The 24,641-nt window shown below is 33.4% G+C and overlaps 1 protein-coding gene and 2 long non-coding RNA genes across 6 annotated transcripts in view; 2 read left to right on the forward strand and 1 right to left on the reverse strand.

Moving 5' to 3' along the window:
• LOC148395789 (FRAS1-related extracellular matrix protein 2-like) overlaps positions 1-2,064 on the forward strand; it is a 40,255-nt gene extending 38,191 nt beyond the window's left edge. Inside the window, exons 22-24 of the mRNA XM_088380552.1 lie at positions 51-238; positions 339-485; positions 653-2,064. Coding sequence (XP_088236678.1) covers positions 51-238; positions 339-485; positions 653-1,105 — 788 coding nt within the window. The 3' untranslated portion in view covers positions 1,106-2,064. The remainder of the gene's footprint in view (positions 1-50; positions 239-338; positions 486-652) is intronic.
• LOC148395790 (uncharacterized) lies at positions 94-24,129 on the reverse strand. 4 transcript variants are annotated; one of them, XR_015859391.1, is made up of 6 exons: positions 23,875-23,983; positions 23,471-23,788; positions 23,341-23,395; positions 1,531-1,618; positions 644-1,137; positions 94-512 (listed from the first exon to the last, which is right to left on the reverse strand). It is a non-coding gene; the product is annotated as an uncharacterized LOC148395790 (long non-coding RNA). The 4 variants fall into 4 exon arrangements; XR_015859390.1 differs by having other exon boundaries at positions 644-1,618; XR_015859392.1 differs by lacking the exons at positions 94-512; positions 644-1,137; positions 1,531-1,618 and having other exon boundaries at positions 22,971-23,395; positions 23,965-24,129.
• LOC148395791 (uncharacterized) lies at positions 3,025-5,174 on the forward strand. The gene is made up of 5 exons (XR_015859393.1): positions 3,025-3,272; positions 3,458-3,786; positions 3,862-3,916; positions 3,984-4,038; positions 4,106-5,174. It is a non-coding gene; the product is annotated as an uncharacterized LOC148395791 (long non-coding RNA).
• Positions 24,130-24,641: the final 512 nt, after the last annotated feature.

The following is a 24,641-nucleotide window of genomic DNA, read 5'->3' on the forward strand; positions in this document are numbered from 1 at the left end:
GCCCGCCGGCATCTCCGGCCGGGGCTCGCCATTGACCTTTGTCTGCCCAGGCGACACCATCTACGGCCGCGTCATGGTTGACCCGGTCCAGAACCTGGGCGACTCCTTCATCTGCAACATTGAGAAAGTATTCCTATGCACTGGCGCCGACGGCTACGTGCCCAAATACAATCCCGACGCCTTTGAGTTCGGCTGCCTGGCCGACGCGCCGTCGCTGCTCTACAGATTCAAAATTATCGTAAGTGAATTGAGAACAAAACAACGCGGCACGTTTTTGTCATCAGGTGCCTCTTTTGTTTTTTGGAGAATCCTTTTAATCTTGCCTCACTCATCACAAGGACAAAGCCCAGCCAGAGACCCAGGCCGGGACTTTTGGAAACGTGGGCTTCAGCGCCCGCTTGGCTGTCGACGACCCGGCCGCTCTCCCTCTGGTCAGACAGCCGGGATCAGATGGATTCAGCCTGGATTCATCCGCCCTCTTCCAGGTTACTTCAACCACGTAACCCGAATTTCTGCAATTTGAGACATGACATTGGAATGTTACTAAAAAAAAATTGGAGAATGACGTGGGTACAGCTGTCATTTTATTTGGATGAGAGAAAATAGGGCTACGGCTTTTAAATGAGGCCACTCCCGAATTCACCCTCTGCAGGTGTCCGCCGGTCGAGAGTGGTTCATCCACGCCATCTACACGGTGCGCTCCCGGGACAACGCCAAGCGGGGCATCGGCAAACGCAGCCTGGAGTACCACGCGCTGAGCCGGCACCGGCGGTCCGCCGACGTCGAGGAAATCGGTGCCGACAATAACCGCGGCACCAACATCCTCCACATCGCGCTGAAGCGCGGCGCTCGCCAGGGCGCCGATCTCGCCGGGAACAGCCCGGTCCCCGACGGGGTGGTTCCGCGCGGGCTCGCAGAGGCGGAGGACGGCGGCACCGCCACCGATGGGCCGGTGCTAATAGTGGGCGTGGCGGTCGGGATGCTGCTGGCCGTCCTGGTGCTGGTACTGCTGGTGGCGCTGGTGCGACTCAAGCGAGACGCCAAGGGCGCGGCCGCCCCTACGCCAAGCGGCCGGCAAGCGCCAGGCGACAGCTCCGAGGTCTGAACCAGCGCCCCGTCCTGAGTACTTGGCTCACACTGACAAGAAAAAAAAAAAAAAGAGGATCCTTTTGCTGAGAAAGGAGAAAAACACACTATGTGACAACGAAATAAAATTGTCATTTGATCATTTGAATCCTCTTTCAGAAATAGATGACCAAAAGACAAATTTTACACTGTTTTAAATAAGTTGGAATTTTCGGATCTGATTTTCTTGTCGTATTTGTAGAAAATGCATCCGCCGCCCACAATAGCAGGGATACAAAGACAACTTCAATTTCAAAATGTCATTTTTTTTTTTCTTGTCTGTGTTTCTTTAGTACTCCTGCGCCATTTTTGCAAGTGCCTCACATTTGATGGAAAAAAAAAAAAAGACATTTTGAGCGTTGAACTTTTTGCTTGTGTTCCGAAATCTACTTGAAAGGCGCTCACCGTGTGTCCTCAGTGGAGATGTCGCATTCCATGTCTTTCAACGCGCTCGTCCTCGTCTTGTCCTCGCTGTTTGTTTCCTCCGTCATGGCTTAAATAAATGACATCAAAAATGTTGCCGCTGTTTCTTTATCGTTTGACCTCATTCTGCTGTGCGCAAGTAAACATTGTATGACTTTTTTATTTGGAGGGAAACTTTTTATTTGGAGGGAAAATGACATCTATGCAATTTGTGTGATTTTACATTTTGATGTGTTTTTTTTTTTATTCTATTTTATTTTTCACTGTACAACCTGCTTGTTAATCTTCTCAACCCACGTGTGCTATTATGTCCTCTAACGCTTGCAGTGAGCGCTTTTATGCACACGTATGTTCACCATGTATACAAATCGCTGTAGTACTTATGAATATGCCATTTGGATGTTCTTTGGGAATGGTTGTTGGAAAAAAAAAACATGACAAAAATGCAAACTCTGTGCTGTTAGCATTTGTTACAAAAACACAGTGCTGGTCTGCAAATAAATCATTTTTCAAGAACTTTTGAATGGTCAAGAATAATTTGAGAAACTAACCCTGTTGTGAAACTATCATTTAAAGAGCAAAGTTCATAATTTAGCCAATAAGGGGGTGAGGGTGGGTGTGGCACTTTCAGTTAAGCTTTGACCATGATTTTTCCCTAATGAAGTGGCCTGTTACTAGGTACACTTGAAAATGGCGGTGTACCTAATGGAGTGTCCGTGTGATTCCCTCGTTAAGTGCAGGTGCGTGAAAAGTTTTAGCCACTTTCACGTTCAAAAGGAGCTAAAACTTTTCACGCACCTGCACTTAACGAGGGAATCACACGGACACTCCATTAGGTACACCGCCATTTTCAAGTGTACCTAATAACAGGGCACTTTATTAGGGAAATATCATGGTCAAAGGTCACAGGTGTCAAGCTCTAGTCCTCGGGACCGCGTTCCAATATGTTTTCCAAGTGACCCTCGTTAAACACACCTGCGTGAAAAGTTTTAGCTCCTTTCACGTTCTGCAAGAGCTAAAACTTTTCACGCAGGTGCACTTAACGAGGGAATCACAGTTGCCAACAAATCAGTGTATTATAGAAAGAAATGTGTTAATTACCCGAGCCAATTATTCTCATGTATAATAATTTTGGGGTAGTTGTATTGTTTGATGTGTATGGGTTATTTCCACTGGATGTTATTTTTAAAAAAAAAAGCTGTATCGTTGTGTGTGTGTGTGTGTGGGGGGGGGGATTCGTTAAACGATTTGTTTGAACGAATCTTTTGAGTGAACTGATTATAAAGATTCGTTCACCTAAAAGAACTGGAATGCACATCACTACTGCGGTGTAGTGTTGGCTCGTGAGTGAACGATGTTTTCAGTGAACGAGAGTGAACGAAAAGATCTAAAGATCTTTGTAGCCATGACGGAAAAACTTGTTTGGACCCGTTTGAAAATCCCTAACCCTAGCCCGTTCCAGCAGCATTGGTCTTGTGTATGTATGATTTTGTGTGTGTTTTTAAATAACGTTTTCATACTTTATTTTATTGTATGTAAATAGCTGTTAGTCACGTGACCCAATGTGGAGGTACTTGTGGGCGGGGCCTGCTAAAAGACCAACTACGGAAGCTCCCCAAGTACTGATGTGCATTCCAGTTCTTTTAGGTGAACTGAATCTTTAGAATCTCTTTGAACGAATCGTTCACTCACGAGCCAACACTATTTGGGTTTTCAGTCTTGAGGTGAGCGTTGGTTGCCCTTCTGTCACTGTCATGGACACGAGTCTTTGGTCAAGTGGTAAACGTCATTGCCTCTAACACGATGGAACCATGGTTCGAGACCCGACCTTACCCACGAGCTGTACTTTGTCGATTTTCTCTCACTTCTGCATAAAGTTTGTGACTTTTTTTTTTTTTTTTTTTTGAAGGCAGGTTTCAGTCTTGCCTGTCGGAGAGGTGGGCGTGGTCAAGCCACTTTCAGTTGCGCTGTGATTGGTCAGACTGAATTTGGGCAGAGGTAGGAGGCGGGCAAAGTGGGACTTAGGTTTTTGAAGGCAGTTTTCAGTCTTGAGGTGAGCGACAGGTGCAACCGCCCGCGTGTGAAGTGGCCTGTCACGTGGTACGCTAGTGTGCAAAGCACCATTGGACGAGCAGGCGAGGAAGATTTGAATTGACGGATGTGACGTCATGTCTTCGGGTGAATTGGGGAAGTTGTCAAATACCGGTGCAATCACCCGCGCAGCAGGCGGTTTCTCAGGTAAGCTAACATGCTAAGAAATGTTTGTCGTTCATTGGCGTTTCTCACGACGGACGCCTTGTTTGTTTGTTGCAGGATTCAAGGCGAGTTATCAAATGCAGGCGCCACCGACCGTGTGGCGGTTTCTCGGGTAAGCTATCAAATGTTTGTCGTTCATTGCCGTTTCTCACGACGGACGCCTTGTTTGTTTGTTGCAGGATTCAAGGCGAGTTATCAAATGCAGGCGCCACCGACCGTGTGGCGGTTTCTCGGGTAAGCTATCAAATGTTTGTCGTTCATTGCCGTTTCTCACGACGGACGCCTTGATTGTTTGTTGCAGGATTCAAGGCGAGTTATCAAATGCAGGCGCCACCGACCGTGTGGCGGTTTCTCGGGTAAGCTATCAAATGTTTGTCGTTCATTGCCGTTTCTCACGACGGACGCCTTGTTTGTTTGATGCGAACAAATATCTTGAAAATCTTTTCACACTCGTCCCGGCCACCGCGACTGTCGTTTTGCCGCTACAGTATTTCAAATCTCTTTGGCGTTGTGTTTCGTCAAATTAACAATGTTGCGTTACATATAGTGTGCTATTTCCGTGTTATGCAAACTGATGAATGTGACGAATTTGTTACGTCATGTTCAAATCTATTCCAAGATGGCGCCCGCCCGCCCCCCTTCCGTTATGCAACAAACATTTGCGAGCGTGATTTTCTCCCGTTTAGTCGACTGCTCGATTCATGCCGACATTTTTGAGTGAGTTGATGGATGATCAAATTAAATTATTATAATTCGGATACTTTTGTAATTATTATAACTCATTACAATATACTGATAATTGTATACATATTTTAAATATAAAACTGGAGTTGGTATGTGTAATTGTTGCAAAAATATCATGCCATTGCCACTCTACTCAATGTCTATAATTGTAACTCCCAGATGCAGAGCATATAGTATGGTATGATATTGTATGGTATTGTATTGTATGTATTGTATTGTATGCATTGTGTGTATGGCAGCGTATGGCAGGTTATTGTATGTGTTCTATGTCAATCCATCCATCCATCCATCCACCCGTCCATCCACCCGTCCATCCATCCGTCCATCCAACCCATCCTCCCGCCCACCCAACCCATCCAAGACCACCCACCCACCCAGACCCCAGCCCACCCATCCAAGCCCACCCAGACCCCAGCCCACCCATCCATCCATCCACCGCTTATCCGGACGTCGGATTGCGGCGGCAGCAGCTTTAGGAGGGACTCCCAGACTTTGTATGTATTGTATGTATTGTATTGTATGTATTGTGCGTATGGCAGGGTATTGTATGTGTTCTATGTCAATCCATCCATCCATCCACCCATCCGTCCGTCCGCCCGTCCGTCCAGCCACCCACCCGTCCATCCAACCCCATCCACCCACCCAATCCATCCAACCCATCCACCCATCCATCCAACCCATCCACCCATCCATCCACCCATCCATCCGTCCATCCAACCCATCCAACCCATCCAACCCATCCAAGCCCACCCAACCCATCCAATCCATCCACCCATCCCACCCACCCAGCCACCCATCTATCCATCCAGCCACCCACCGCTTATCCGGACGTCGGATTGCAGCGGCAGCAGCTTCAGGAGGGACTCCCAGACTTTCCTCTCTCCAGCCACTTCTTCCAGCTCAACCCAGGAAATCCCAAGATTTGTATGTATTGTTTGTTTTGTTGTGTTTTTTGTTTTGTTGTGTTTTTTGTTTTGTTTTTTGTTTTTTTTGTTTTGTATGTATTGTATTGTATGTATTGTATTATATGTATTGTATGTATTGTATGTTTTTTTTGTTTTGTTTTTTTGGTGTTTTTTGTTTTTTTTGTTTAGTATGTATTGTATTGTATGTATTGTATTGTATTGTGTGTATTGTATGTATTTTTTTTGTTTTTGTTTTGTTTTTTGTTTTGTATGTATTGTATGTATTGTATTGTATGTATTGTATCGTATTGTATTGTTTGTATTGTATTGTATTGTATGTATTGTATGTATTGTATTGTATTGTATTGTTTGTATTGTATTGTATGTATTATTTTTTTTGTTTTGTTTTTTGTTTTGTATGTACTGTATGTATTGTATTGTATTGTATCGTATGTATTGTATGTATTGTATTGTATGTATTGTATTGTATGTATTGTGTATGTATTGTATGTATTGTATTGTATTGTATGTATTGTATTATATGTATTGTATGTATTGTATTGTATGTATTGTTTTTTTTGGTTGTGTTTTTGTTTTGTATGTATTGTATTGTATGTATTGTATGTATTTTTTTGTTTTGTTTTTTTTGTATTGTATGTATTGTATTGTATGGGTTTTTTGTTTTTGTTTTGTTTTTTGTTTTGTATGTATTGTATGTATTGTGCGTATGGCAGGGTATTGTATGTGTTCTATGTCAATCCATCCATCCATCCACCCATCCGTCCGTCCGCCCGTCCGTCCAGCCACCCACCCGTCCATCCAACCCCATCCACCCACCCCATACAGCCACCCACCCAATCCATCCAACCCATCCACCCATCCATCCACCCATCCATCCGTCCATCCAACCCATCCAAGCCCACCCAACCCACCCACCCCATCCAATCCATCCACCCATCCCACCCACCCAGCCACCCATCCATCCAGCCACCCAGCCATCCACCGCTTATCCGGACGTCGGATTGCGGCGGCAGCAGCTTCAGGAGGGACTCCCAGACTTTCCTCTCTCCAGCCACTTCATCCAGCTCAACCCAGGAAATCCCAAGATTTGTATGTATTGTTTGTTTTGTTGTTTTTTGTTTTGTTTTTTGTTTTGTATGTATTGTATTGTATGTATTGTATTATATGTATTGTATGTATTGTTTTTTTTTTTTGTTTTTTTTTGTTTTGTATGTATTGTATTGTATGTATTGTATTGTATTGTGTGTATTGCATGTATTTATTTTTTTTATTTTTTTTTTTTTTGTATTGTATGTATTTTATGTATGTATTGTTTTGTATTGTTTGTTTTGTTTGTTGTTTTTTGTTTTGTTTTGTTTTTTGTTTTGTATGTATTGTATCGTTATGTATTGTATCGTATTGTATTGTATTGTATTGTATGTATTGTATTGTATTGTATTGTATTGTATTGTATTGTATTGTATCGTATGTATTGTATTGTATCGTATGTATTGTATTGTATCGTATGTATTGTATTGTATTGTATTGTATGTATTATGTATGTATTGTTTTGTATTGTTTGTTTTGTTTTGTTTGTTTTGTTTTGTTTGTTGTTTTATTTTTTTGTTTTTTGTTTTGTATCGTATTGTATCGTATTGTATTGTATTGTATCGTATTGTATTGTATCGTATGTATCGTATGTATTGTATTGTATGTATTGTATTGTATGTATTGTATGTATTGTATGTATTGTATTGTATGTATTGTATTGTATGTATTGTATGTATTGTATTGTATGTATTGTTTTTTTTGGTTGTGTTTTTTTTTGTATGTATTGTATTGTATGTATTGTATCGTATGTATTGTATTGTATGTATTTTTTTGTTTTGTTTTTTGTTTTGTACGTATTGTATGTATTGTGTGTATTGTATTGTATGTATTGTTTTGTTTTCTTTTTTGTTGTTTTTTTTGTTTTGTTTTTTGTTTTGTTTTGTTTTTTGTATTGTATGTATTGTATGTATGTATTGTATTGTATGTATTGTATTGTATGTATTGTATGTATTGTTTGTATGTATTGTTTGTATTGTTTGTTTTGTTTTTTGTGTTTTGTTTTGTTTTTTGTTCACCCATCCACCCATCCATCCACCCAGCCACCCATCCATCCAGCCACCCATCCAGGCAGCCATCCATCCATCCGTCCATCCAACCCATCCGCCCACCCAACCCATTCACCCAACCCATCCACCCATCCTCCTATCCATCCACCCACCCATCCGCCCATCCATCCGTCCATCCAACCCAACCCATCCAAAACCCATCCATCCACCCATCCTCCTATCCATCCACCCACCCATCCATCCACCCACCCATCCATCCACCCATCCACCCAGCCACCCATCCATCCAGCCACCCACCCACCCATCCAGGCAGCCATCCATCCATCCGTCCATCCAACCCATCCGCCCACCCAACCCATTCACCCAACCCATCCACCCATCCTCCTATCCATCCACCCACCCATCCGCCCATCCATCCGTCCATCCAACCCATCCAACCCAACCCATCCAAAACCCATCCATCCACCCATCCTCCTATCCATCCAGCCTCCCATCCACCCACCCATCCACCCACCCATCCATCCACCCATCCATCCAGCCACCCATCCAGCCAGCCACCCAGCCATCCACCGCATATCCGGACGTCGGATTGCGGCGGCAGCAGCTTCAGGAGGGACTCCCAGACTTTCCTCTCTCCAGCCACTTCATCCAGCTCAACCCAGGAAATCCCAAGATTTGTATGTATTGTTTGTTTTGTTGTGTTTTTTGTTTTGTTGTGTTTTTTGTTTTGTTTTTTGTTTTTTTTTGTTTTGTATGTATTGTATTGTATGTATTGTATTGTATGTATTGTATTGTATGTATTGTATAGTGTTTTTTTTTTTGTTTTTTTTTTTTTTTTTTTGTTTTGTTTGTATTGTATTGTATGTATTGTATGTATTTTTGTTTGTTTTGTTTTTTGTTTTGTTTGTATTGTTTGTTTTGTTTTGTTAGTTGTTTTTTGTTTTGTATGTATTGTATGTATTGTATTGTATGTATTGTATTGTATGTATTTTTTTTTGTTTTTGTTTTTTGTTTTCTTTTTTGTTTTGTATGTACTGTATGTATTGTATTGTGTGTATTGTATTGTATTGTATGTATTGTTTTGTTTTTTGTTTTGTTTTCTTTTTTTTTGTTTTTTGTATTGTATGTATTGTATATATGTATTGTATGTATTGTATTGTATGTATTGTATGTATGTATGTATGTATTGTATTGTATGTATTGTATTGTTTGTTTTGTTTTGGGTTTTTTGTTTTGTACGTATTGTATGTATTGTATTGTATGTATTGTATTGTATGTATTTTTTTTTGTTTTGTATGTATTGTATTGTATGTATTGTATTGTATGTATTGTATTGTATGTATTGTATAGTATGTTTTTTTTTTTGTTTTGTTTTTTGTTTTTTTTTGTTTTGTTTGTATTGTATTGTATGTATTGTATGTATTTTTGTTTGTTTTGTTTTTTGTTTTGTTTGTATTGTTTGTTTTGTTTTGTTAGTTGTTTTTTGTTTTGTATGTACTGTATGTATTGTATTGTGTGTATTGTATTGTATGTATTGTTTTGTTTTTTGTTTTGTTTTCTTTTTTTTTGTTTTTTGTATTGTATGTATTGTATATATGTATTGTATGTATGTATTGTATGTATTGTATGTATTGTATGTATGTATGTATGTATTGTATTGTATGTATTGTTTGTTTTGTTTTGGGTTTTTTGTTTTGTATGTATTGTATTGTATTGTATGTATTTTGTTTTTTTGTTTTTTTTGTTTTTTGTTTTGTATGTATTGTATTGTATGTATTGTTTTTTTTTTGTTTTTTGCTTTTTTCTTTTTTTTCTTTTTTTTTGTTTTGTATGTATTGTATTGTATGTATTGTTTGTTTTGTATTATTTGTTTTTCTTTTTTTTATGTTTTGTTTTGTATGTATTGTATGTATTGTATTGTATGTATTGTATTGTTTGTATTGTTTGTATTGTATGTATTGTATTGTTTGTATTGTATTGTATGTATTGTATTGTATGTATTGTATTGTATGTATTGTTTGATTGTATTGTTTGATTGTATTGTTTGTATTGTATGTATTGTTTGTATTGTATTGTATTGTATTGTATGTATTGTATTGTATGTATTGTATTGTTTGATTGTATTGTTTGATTGTATTGTTTGTATTGTATGTATTGTTTGTATTGTATGTATTGTTTGTATTGTATGTATTGTATTGTTTGTTTTGTATGTATTGTATGTATTGTATTGTATGTATTTTGTTTTTTTGTTTTTTGTTTTGTATGTATTGTATGTATTGTTTTGGTTTTTTTTTCTTTTTTTTTCTTTTTTTTGTATGTATTGTATGTATTGCATTGTTTGTTTTGTATTGTTTTTCCTTTTTTTTTGTTTTGTTTTGTTTTGTATGTATTGTATTGTATGTATTGTTTTTTGTTTTGTTTTTTTGTTTTTTGTTTTTTTTTCTTTTTTGTTTTGTATGTATTGTATGTATTGTATTGTATGTATTGTATTGTTTGTTTTGTATTGTTTGTTTTTCTTTTTTTTTATGTTTTGTTTTTTGTTTTGTTTTTTTGTTTTGTATGTATTGTATGTATTGTATTGTATGTATTGTATTGTTTGTTTTGTTTTGTATGTATTGTATTGTATTGTATGTATTGTATGCATTGTATTGTATGTATTGTATGCATTGTATTGTATGTATTGTATTGTATGTATTGTATTGTATGTATTGTATTGTATGTATTGTATTGTATTGTTTGTATTGTATGTATTGTATTGTTTGTATTGTATTGTTTGTATTGTTTGTATTGTATTGTTTGTATTGTATTGTTTGTATTGTATGGTTTGTATTGTATTGTATTGTATGTATTGTTTGTATTGTTTGTATTGTTTGTATTGTATGGTTTTGTTTTGTATTGTATGTTTTGTATGTTTTGTATTGTATGTATTGTATGTATTGTATGTATGTATTGTATGTATTGTATGGTTTGTATGGTTTGTATGGTTTGTATTGTATGGTTTGTATTGTATGGTTTGTATTGTATGGTTTGTATTGTATGGTTTGTATTGTATGGTTTGTATTGTATGGTTTGTATTGTATGGTTTGTATTGTTTGTATTGTATTGTTTGTATTGTATTGTATTGTATTGTATTGTATTGTATTGTATTGTATTGTATTGTATTGTATTGTATTGTATTGTTTGTATTGTATTGTTTGTATTGTTTGTATTGTATGTATTGTTTGTATTGTATGTATTGTATTGTATGTATTGTATGTATTGTATGTATTGTATTGTATGTATTGTATGTGTGGTCTATGTCTGGGTGTGGTGTGTGTGGTCTGTTGGTGTGGTGTGTGTGTGGGTGTGGTGTCTGTGTGTGTGTGTGGTGTGTGTTGTGTCTGGTCTGTCTGTGTGGTGTGTGTTGTGTGTGTGTGTGTGGTCTATGTTGGTGTAGTGTGTTGTGTTTGTGTTGTGTAGTTTGTTTGTTTAGTTAAAAAAATGTTTGCGTAGTTTGTTTGTGTAGTTTAACTACACAAACAAATGTTTGCGTAGTTTGTTTGTGTAGTTTGTGTAGTTTAACTACACATTGTAGTGTGTGGTGTGTGTCGGTGTGGTGTGGTGTGTTTTGTGTAGTTTAACTACACAAACAAATGTTTGCGTAGTTTGTTTGTGTAGTTTGTGTAGTTTAACTACGCAAACAAATGTTTGCGTAGTTTGTTTGTGTAGTTTAACTACGCAAATGTTTGCGTAGTTTGTTTGTGTAGTTTGTGTAGTTTAACTACGTAAACAAATGTTTGCGTAGTTTGTTTGTGCAGTTGCTGTAGTTTAACTACGCAAACAAATGTTTGCGTAGTTTGTGTAGTTGGTGTAGTTTAACTACGCAAACAAATGTTTGCGTAGTTTGTTTGTGTAGTTGGTGTAGTTTAACTACGCAAACAAATGTTTGCGTAGTTTGTTTGTGTAGTTGGTGTAGTTTAACTACGCAAACAAATGTTTGCGTAGTTTGTTTGTGTAGTTTGTGTAGTTTAACTACGCAAACAAATGTTTGCGTAGTTTGTTTGTGTAGTTTGTGTAGTTTAACTACGCAAACAAATGTTTGCGTAGTTTGTTTGTGTAGTTTGTGTAGTTTAACTACGCAAACAAACTACGCAAACATTTGTTTGTGTAGTTAAACTACACAAACAAACTACGCAAACATTTGTTTGCGTAGTTAAACTACACAAACTACACAAACAAACTACGCAAACATTTGTTTGCGTAGTTAAACTACACAAACTACACAAACAAACTACGCAAACATTTGTTTGCGTAGTTAAACTACACAAACAAACTACGCAAGCATTTGTTTGCGTAGTTAAACTACACAAACTACACAAACAAACTACGCAAACATTTGTTTGCGTAGTTAAACTACACAAACTACACAAACAAACTACGCAAACATTTGTTTGCGTAGTTAAACTACACAAACAAACTACGCAAACATTTGTTTGCGTAGTTAAACTACACAAACTACACAAACAAACTACGCAAACATTTGTTTGCGTAGTTAAACTACACAAACAAACTACGCAAACATTTGTTTGCGTAGTTAAACTACACAAACTACACAAACAAACTACGCAAACATTTGTTTGCGTAGTTAAACTACACAAACAAACTACGCAAACATTTGTTTGCGTAGTTAAACTACACAAACTACACAAACAAACTACGCAAACATTTGTTTGCGTAGTTAAACTACACAAACAAACTACGCAAACATCTGTTTGCGTAGTTAAACTACACAAACAAACTACGCAAACATTTGTTTGCGTAGTTAAACTACACAAACTACACAAACAAACTACGCAAACATTTGTTTGCGTAGTTAAACTACACAAAACACACACCACACCACACCGACACACACCACACACTACAATGTGTAGTTAAACTACACAAACTACACAAACAAACTACGCAAACATTTGTTTGTGTAGTTAAACTACACAAACAAACTACGCAAACATTTGTTTGTGTAGTTAAACTACACAAACAAACTACGCAAACATTTTTTTAACTAAACAAACAAACTACACAACACAAACACAACACACCACACCAACATAGACCACACACACACACAACACACACCACACAGACAGACCAGACACAACACCCACACACACACACACACCACACTAACAGACCACACACACCACACCCAGACATAGACCACACATACAATACATACAATACCATACAATACAATACCATACAATACAATACCATACCATACATACCATACATACAATACATACCATACATACCATACATACAATACATACAATACATACAATACAAACCATACAATACAATACAATACAATACAATACAATACAATACATACAATACAATACAATACATACAATACATACAATACATACAATACATACAATACAATACATACAATACAATACAATACAATACAATACAATACAATACAATACATACAATACATACAATACAATACATACAATACAATACATACAATACATACAATACAATACATACAATACAAACCATACAATACAAACCATACAATACAATACATACAATACATACAATACATACAATACAATACATACAATACAATACATACAATACATACAATACATACAATACATACAATACATACAATACATACAATACATACAATACATACAATACATACAATACAAACCATACAATACAAACCATACAATACAAACCATACAATACAATACATACAATACATACAAACCATACAATACATACAATACAATACAATACATACAATACAATACATACAATACATACAATACATACAATACATACAATACAATACATACAATACAATACATACAATACAATACATACAATACAATACATACAATACAATACAATACAATACAAACAATACAATACATACAATACAATACATACAATACAATACATACAATACAATACATACAATACAATACATACAATACAATACATACAATACAATACATACAATACATACAATACAATACATACAATACATACAATACATACAATACAAACCATACAATACATACAATACAAACCATACAATACAATACATACAATACAATACATACAATACAATACATACAATACAATACAAAACATACAATACATACAAAACATACAATACAATACAAACAATAAAATACAAACAATACAATACAAACAATACAATACATACAATACAATACATACAATACAATACAATACAATACAAACAATACAATACAAACAATACAAACAATACAATACAAACAATACAATACATACAATACAATACAATACATACAATACATACAATACAATACAATACATACAATGCATACAAAACAATGCATACAATACAATGCATACAATACATACAATACAAAAAACAAAACAAACAACATACAATACATACAATACATACAATACAATACAATACAATACATACAATACATACAATACAATACAATACATACAATACAATACAATACATACAATGCATACAAAACAATGCATACAATACAATGCATACAATACAAAAAACAAAACAAACATACAATACATACAATACATACAATACATACAATACAATACAATACATACAATACATACAATACATACAATACATACAATACAATACCATACATACAATACAATACCATACATACAATACAATACAATACAATACAATACAATACAATACAATACAATACATACAATACAATACAATACATACAATACAATACAATACATACAATACAATGCATACAATACATACAATACAATACAATACATACAATACATACAAAACAAAACAAACAATACAATACAATACATACAATACATACAAAACAAAAAAACAAAACAAAAAACAAAACATAAAAAAAAAGAAAAACAAACAATACAAAACAAACAATACAATACATACAATACAATACATACAATACAATACATACAATACATACAAAACAAAAAAGAAAAAAAAACAAAAAAAGAAAAAAAACAAAAAACAATACATACAATACAATACATACAAAACAAAACAAAACAAAAAAAAAGGAAAGACAATACAAAACAAACAATGCAATACATACAATACATACAAAAAAAAGAAAAAAAAAGAAAAAAAAACAAAACAATACATACAATACATACAAAACAAAAAACAAAAAAACAAAATACATACAATACATACAATACATACAAAACATACAATACAATACATACAATACAATACATACAATACATACAATACAAACCATACAATACATACAATACATACAATACATACAATACAATACATACAATACAATACATACAATACAATACATACAATACAATACATACAATACATACAATACAATACAAAACATACAATACATACAAAACATACAATACAATACAAACAATAAAATACAAACAATACAATACAAACAATACAATACATACAATACAATACATACAATACAATACATACAATACAATACAATACATACAATACAATACAAACAATACAATACAAACAATACAATACAAACAATACAATACAAACAATACAATACATACAATACATACAATACAATACAATACATACAATACATACAATACAATACAATACATACAATGCATACAAAACAATGCATACAATACAATGCATACAATACATACAATACAAAAAACAAAACAAACAACATACAATACATACAATACATACAATACAATACAATACATACAATACATACAATACAATACATACAATACAATACAATACATACAATGCATACAAAACAATGCATACAATACAATGCATACAATACAAAAAACAAAACAAACATACAATACATACAATACATACAATACAATACATACAATACATACAATACATACAATACAATACAATACATACAATACAATACCATACATACAATACAATACCATACATACAATACAATACCATACAATACAATACAATACAATACAATACAATACAATACAATACATACAATACAATACAATACAATACATACAATACAATACAATACATACAATACAATGCATACAATACATACAATACAATACAATACATACAATACATACAAAACAAAACAAACAATACAATACAATACATACAATACATACAAAACAAAAAAACAAAACAAAAAACAAAACATAAAAAAAAAAGAAAAACAAACAATACAAAACAAACAATACAATACATACAATACAATACATACAATACAATACATACAATACATACAAAACAAAAAAGAAAAAAAAACAAAAAAAGAAAAAAAACAAAAAACAATACATACAATACAATACATACAAAACAAAACAAAACAAAAAAAAGGAAAGACAATACAAAACAAACAATGCAATACATACAATACATACAAAAAAAAGAAAAAAAAAGAAAAAAAAACAAAACAATACATACAATACATACAAAACAAAAAACAAAAAAACAAAATACATACAATACATACAATACATACAAAACATACAATACAATACATACAATACATACAATACAAACAATACATACAATACAAACAATACATACAATACAAACAATACAATCAAACAATACATACAATTCAATACATACAATACAATACATACAATACAATACAAACAATACAATACATACAATACAAACAATACAAACAATACAATACTTACAATACAATACATGCAATACATACAAAACAAAACATAAAAAAAAGAAAAACAAACAATACAAAACAAACAATACATACAAAACAAAAAAAAAGAAAAAAAAGAAAAAAGCAAAAAACAAAAAAAAAACAATACATACAATACAATACATACAAAACAAAAAACAAAAAAAACAAAATACATACAATACAATACAATACATACAAAACAAAAAACCCAAAACAAAACAAACAATACAATACATACAATACATACATACATACAATACATACAATACATATATACAATACATACAATACAAAAAACAAAAAAAAAGAAAACAAAACAAAAAACAAAACAATACATACAATACAATACAATACACACAATACATACAATACATACAAAAAAAAATACAAACAATACATACAATACAATACAAACAATACATACAATACAATACGTACAATACAATACAATACATACAATACATACATACAACACATACAATACAAAAAAACAAAAAACAAAAAAAAGAAGAAAACAAAACAAAAAAAACAATACACACAATACAATACATACAGCACAATACAAAACAAAAAACAAAACAAAAAAACCCAAAAAAATAATACATACAATACAATACATACAATACAATACATACAATACAATACAATACATACAATACAATACATACAATACAATACATACAATACATACAATACGATACAATACGATACATACAATACATACAATACATACATACAATACATACAAAACAAAAAACAAAAACCAAAAAACAAAACAAAACAAAACACAACAAACAAAACAAACAATACAAAACGATACATACATACAATACAAAAAAAACAAAAAACAAAACAAAAACAAAAAATACATACAATACAATACATACAATACATACAAAACAAAAAAAACCACAAAAAAAACAATACATACAATACATATAATACAATACATACAATACATACAATACAATACATACAATACAATACATACAATACATACAATACAATACATACAATACATACAAAACAAAAAACAAAACAAAAAAACAAAAAACAAAACAACAAAACAAAAAACACAACATAAACAATACATAAAAATCTTGGGATTTCCTGGGTTGAGCTGGCTGGATGAAGTGGCTGGAGAGAGGAAAGTCTCGGAGTCCCTCCTAAAGCTGCTGCCGCCGCAATCCGACGTCCGGATAAGCGGTGGATGGCTGAGTGGCTGGATGGATGGATGGCTGGGTGGATGGATGGGTGGGTGGGCTGGGTGGGTGGATCGGTTGGGTTGGATGGGTTGGGTGGGTGGGTGGATGGGTTGGATGGACGGATGGATGGGGTGGATGGATGGATGGATGGACGGATGGATGGGTGGGTGGGTGGATGGATGGATGGGTGGATGGGTTGGGTGGGTTCTGGATGGGTTGGATGGACGGATGGATGGACGGATGGATGGATGGGTGGATTGGGTGGGTGGCTGGATGGGTTGGGTGGATGGGTTGGGTGGGTGGGTGGATGGATGGATGGACGGATGGATGGGTGGACGGCTGCCTGGATGGGTGGCTGGATGGATGGATGGGTGGGTGGATGGATGGGTGAACAAAAAACAAAACACAAAAAACAAAACAAACAATACAATACAAACAATACGTACAAACAATACATACAATACAATACAAACAATACATACAAACAATACAATACAATACATACAATACATACAATACATACAAACAATACATACAAACAATACAATACAAACACAATACAATACAAATACAATACAATACAAACAATACAATACATACAATACATACAATACAATACATACATACAATACAAAAAAACAAAACAAAAAGAAAACAAAACAAAAAAACAAAAACAAAAAACAAAACAAAACAATACATACAATACACACAATACATACAACACATACAATACATACAAAACAAAAAACAAAACAAAAAACAAAACAAAAAACAATACATACAATACAAACAATACAATACATACAATACATACAATACAATACAATACATTCAAAACAAAAAAAATAAAAACACAAACAAAAAAACAATACATACAATACAATACATACAATACAATACATACAATACAATACATACAATACATACAATACATACAATACAATACATACAATACATACAATACAATACATACAATACAATACATACAATACAATACATACAATACAATACAAACAATACAATACATACAATACATACATACAATGCAAAAAAAACAAAACAAAACAAAAAAAAACAATACATACAATACAATACACACAATACAATACATACAAAACAAAAAAAAAACAATACATACAATACAATACATACAATACAAAAAAAAAAATACATACAATACATACAATACATACAATACGATACATACAATACATACAATACATACAATACATACAATGCAATACATACAATGCAATACATACAATACATACAAACAATACATACAAACAATACAATACAAACAATACAATACAAATACAATACAATACAAACAATACAATACATACAATACAATACATACATACAATACAAAAAAACAAAACAAAAAGAAAACAAAACAAAAAAACAAAAACAAAACAAAACAATACATACAATACACACAATACATACAACACATACAATACATACAAAACAAAAAACAAAACAAAACAAAACAAAAAACAATACAAACAATACAATACATACAATACATACAATACAATACAATACATTCAAAACAAAAAAAATAAAAACACAACCAAAAAAAACAAAAAAACAATACATACAATACAATACATACAATACAATACATACAATACAATACATACAATACATACAATACATACAATACATACAATACAATACATACAATACAATACAATACATACAATACATACAATACAATACATACAATACAATACATACAATACAATACATACAATACATACAATACAATACATACAATACAATACATACAATACAATACATACAATACAATACAAACAATACAATACAAACAATACAATACATACAATACATACATACAATGCAAAAAAAACAAAAAAAAACCAATACATACAATACAATACACACAATACAATACATACAAAACAAAAAACAAAAAAAAAACAATACATACAATACAATACATACAATACAAAAAAAAAATACATACAATACATACAATACGATACATACAATACATACAATACATACAATACGATACATACAATACATACAATGCAATACATACAATGCAATACATACAATACAATACAATAAATACAATACATACAATACAATACAAACAATACAATACAATACATACAATACAATACAATACATACAATACAATACAATACATACAATACAATACATACAATACAATACATACAATGCAAAAAAAAAAAAAAATAAAAAATAAAAACAATACATACAATACAATACAATACACACAATACAATACATACAATACATACAAAAAAAAAACAATACATACAATACAATACATACAATACAAAAATAACAAAAAACAAAACAAAAAAAAACAAAAAAATACATACAATACAATACATACAATACAATACATACAAAACAAAAAAACAAAAACACAACCAAAAAACAATACATATAATACAATACATACAATACAATACATACAATACATACAATACAATACATACAATACAATACATACAATACAATACAATACATACAATACATACAATACATACAATAAAATACATACAATAAAATACATACAATACAATACATACAATACAATACATACAATACAATACATACAATACAATACAATACAATACATACAATACAATACAATACACACAATACAATACATACAAAACAAAAAACAAAAAAAAAACCCAAAAAAAACCAATACATACAATACAATACATACAATACAAAAAAAACAAAAAACAAAACAAAAACAAAACAAAAAAATACATACAATACATACAATACATACAAAACAAAAAAACAAAAACACAACCAATAAAAACAACAAAAAAACAATACATACAATACAATACATACAATACAATACATACAATACAATACATACAATACAATACAATACAATACATACAATACATACAATACATACAATGCAATACATACAATGCAATACATACAATGCAATACCATACAATGCAATACATACAATGCAATACATACAATGCAATACATACAATACATACAATACAATACAATACAATACAATACAATGCAAAAAAAACAAAAAAAACAAAACAAAAAAAAAACAATACATACAATACAATACAATACACACAATACAATACACACAATACATACAAAACAAAAAAAAAAAAAAAATACATACAATACAATACATACAATACAAAAAAAAAAAAAAAAAAAAAAATACATACAATACAATACATACAATACAATACAATACATACAAAACAAAAAAAAACAAAAACAACCAAAAAAAACAATACATACAATACAATACATACAATACATATAATACAATACATACAATACATACAATACATACATACAATACAATACATACATACAATACATACAATACAAAGAAAAAAAACAAAAAACAATACATACAATACACACAATACAATACATACAGTACATACAAAAAAAAATAAAATAATAATAATAATAATACATACAATACATATAATACAGTACATACAATACATACAATACAATACATACAATACATACAATACATACAATACATACAATACATACAATGCAAAAAAAACAAAAAAAAACATACAAATACATACAATACAATACAATACATACAATACATACAATGCAAAAAAACAAAAAAAACAAAACAAAACAAACAAAAAAAACAATACATACAATACAATACAATACACACAATACAATACATACAAAAAAAAACAAAAAAACAATACATACAATACAATACATACAATACAAAAAAAAACAAAAAACAAAACAAAAAAAAAACAAAAAAATACATACAATACATACAATACAATACATACAAAACAAAAAAAACAAAAACACAACCAAAAAAAACAAAAAAACAATACATACAATACATATAATACAATACAATACATACAATACATACAATACATACAATACAATACATACATACAATACAAAGAAAAAAAAACAAAAGAAAAAAAAACCCAATACATACAATACAATACACACAATACAATACATACAGTACATACAAAACAAAAAACAAAACAAAAAAAATAATAATACATACAATACAATACATACAATACATTACATACAATACAATACATACAATACGATACATACAATACAATACAATACATACAAAACAAAAAACAACAAACAAAACAAAACAAACAATACAAAACAATACATACATACAATACAAAAAAAAAATAAAATAAAATAAAAAATACATACAATACATACAATACAATACATACAATACAATATATACAAAACAAAAAAAAAAAACAAAAAACCCCAAAAAAACAATACATACAATACAATACATACAATACATATAATACAATACATACAATACAATACATACAAAACAAAAAACAAAACAAGAAAAACAAAAAACAAAACAAAAAACAACAAAACAAAAAACACAACAAAACAAACAATACATACAAATCTTGGGATTTCCTGGGTTGAGCTGGATGAAGTGGCTGGAGAGAGGAAAGTCTGGGAGTCACTCCTAAAGCTGCTGCCGCCGCAATCCGACGTCCAGATAAGCGGTGGATGGCTGGGTGGCTGGATGGATGGGTGGCTGGGTGGATGGATGGGTGGGTGGGTGGGTGGGCCGGGTGGGTGGATCGGTTGGGTGGGTTGGGTGGGTTGGTTGGGTGGGTTGGGGTTGGATGGGTTGGATGGACGGATGGCTGGCTGGCTGGCTGGATGGATGGATGGATGGTTGGGTTGGGTGGGTGGGTGGGTTGGATGGATGGGTTGGGGTTTGGATGGACGGACGGATGGATGGATGGATGGATGGATGGATGGATGGATGGATGGATGGATGGATGGATGGATGGATGGATGGATGGGTTGGGTGGGTGGCTGGATGGGTTGGGTGGATGGGTTGGATGGACGGGTGGGTGGATGGGACGGATGGACGGACGGGCGGACGGACGGGTGGATGGATGGGTTGGGTGGGTGGGTTGGATGGACGGATGGATGGATGGATGGATGGATGGATGGATGGATGGATGGATGGATGGATGGGTTGGGTGGGTTGGGTGGGTGGCTGGATGGGTTGGGTGGGTGGGTGGATGAATTGGATGGACGGGTGGGTGGAAGGGACGGATGGACGGGCGGACGGACGGACGGATGGGTGGATGGATGGATTGACATAGAACACATACAATACCCTGCCATACGCTACCATACACACAATGCATACAATACAATACATACAATACAATACCATACAATATCATACCATACTATATGCTCTGCATCTGGGAGTTACAATTATAGACATTGAGTTAGAGTGGCAATGGCATGATATTTTTGCAACAATTACACATACCAACTCCAGTTTTATATTTAAAATATGTATACAATTATCAGTATATTGTAATGAGTTATAATAATTACAAAAGTATCCGAGTTATAATAATTTAATTTGATCATCCATCAACTCACTCAAACATGTCGGCATGAATCGAGCAGTCGACTAAACGGGAGGAAATCACGCTCGCAAATGTTTGTTGCATAACGGAAGGCGGGCGGGCGGGCGCCATCTTGGAATAGATTTGAACATGACGTAACAAATTTGACACATTCATCAGTTTGCATAACACGGAAATAGCACACTATATGTAATGCAACATTGTTAATTTGACGAAACACAACGCCAAAGAGATTTGAAATACTGTAGCGGCAAAACGACAGTCGCGGTGGCCGGGACGAGTGTGAAAAGATTTTCAAGATATTTGTTCGCATCAAACAAACAAGGCGTCCGTCGTGAGAAACGGCAATGAACGACAAACATTTGATAGCTTACCCGAGAAACCGCCACACGGTCGGTGGCGCCTGCATTTGATAACTCGCCTTGAATCCTGCAACAAACAAACAAGGCGTCCGTCGTGAGAAACGCCATTGAACGACAAACATTTCCTAGCATGTTAGCTTACCTGAGAAACCGCCCGCTGCGCGGGTGATTGCACCGGTATTTGACAACACCCGAAGACATGACGTCACATCCGTCAATTCAAATCTTCCTCGCCTGCTCGTCCAATGGTGCTTTGCACACTAGCGTACCACGTGACAGGCCACTTGACACGCGGGCGGTTGCACCTGTCGCTCACCTCAAGACTGAAAACTGCCTTCAAAAACCTAAGTGCCACTTTGCCCGCCTCCTACCTCTGCCCAAATTCAGTCTGACCAATCACAGCGCAACTGAAATTGGCTTGACCACGCCCACCTCTCCGACAGGCAAGACTGAAACCTGCCTTCAAAAAAAAAAAGTCACAAACTTTATGCAGAAGTGAGAGAAAATCGACAAAGTACAGCTCGTGGGTAAGGTCGGGTCTCGAACCATGGTTCCATCGTGTTAGAGGCAATGACGTTTACCACTTGACCAAAGACTCGTGTCCATGACAGTGACAGAAGGGCAACCAACGCTCACCTCAAGACTGAAAACCCAAATAGTGTTGGCTCGTGAGTGAACGATTCGTTCAAAGAGATTCTAAAGATTCAGTTCACCTAAAAGAACTGGAATGCACATCAGTACTTGGGGACCTTCCGTAGTTGGTCTTTTAGCAGGCCCCGCCCACAAGTACCTCCACATTGGGTCACGTGACTAACAGCTATTTACATACAATAAAATAAAGTATGAACACAAGGCAGAGTCCCGCTCTGTGGACGATTAGATCCATCTGATTCTTTTGAATAAATAAATCTTTGTCATAAAAACGTCCATGTATAAGAGACAAAAAGGGCACCAAAACGTGTTTTCAGGTAACCATGTGCTTTTATTACCAGTGCATATTTCTAGAAACCAGACCACGTATTGTCAGTGTGCGCGCACGTGCGAGACACAATTATAGAAATAAACCACAATGCTGAAATGTTTTGTATTAAGATCATGGGTATTTTTAAAAACCGTCACTATTCATCTGGATAAATGAAGTGTTGGCACACAATGGCCAGCAGGGGGAGCCAAAGCGGAACAGTACAACAAACATCAGACTGAAAGTAAAAGTTCACGCAATCTGTCATCACCCAAATTTGGTTCATACGTTTTTAAGGTCCTTCATTATAACAGTGATGATTATAATTACAATATAATAAAATAATCAACCT

The sequence above is a fragment of the Syngnathus floridae genome, chromosome 7, assembly GCF_059516105.1.
Source record: "Syngnathus floridae isolate MCC-2025c chromosome 7, RoL_Sflo_1.0, whole genome shotgun sequence".
In the NCBI taxonomy this organism is placed as follows: domain Eukaryota; kingdom Metazoa; phylum Chordata; class Actinopteri; order Syngnathiformes; family Syngnathidae; genus Syngnathus; species Syngnathus floridae.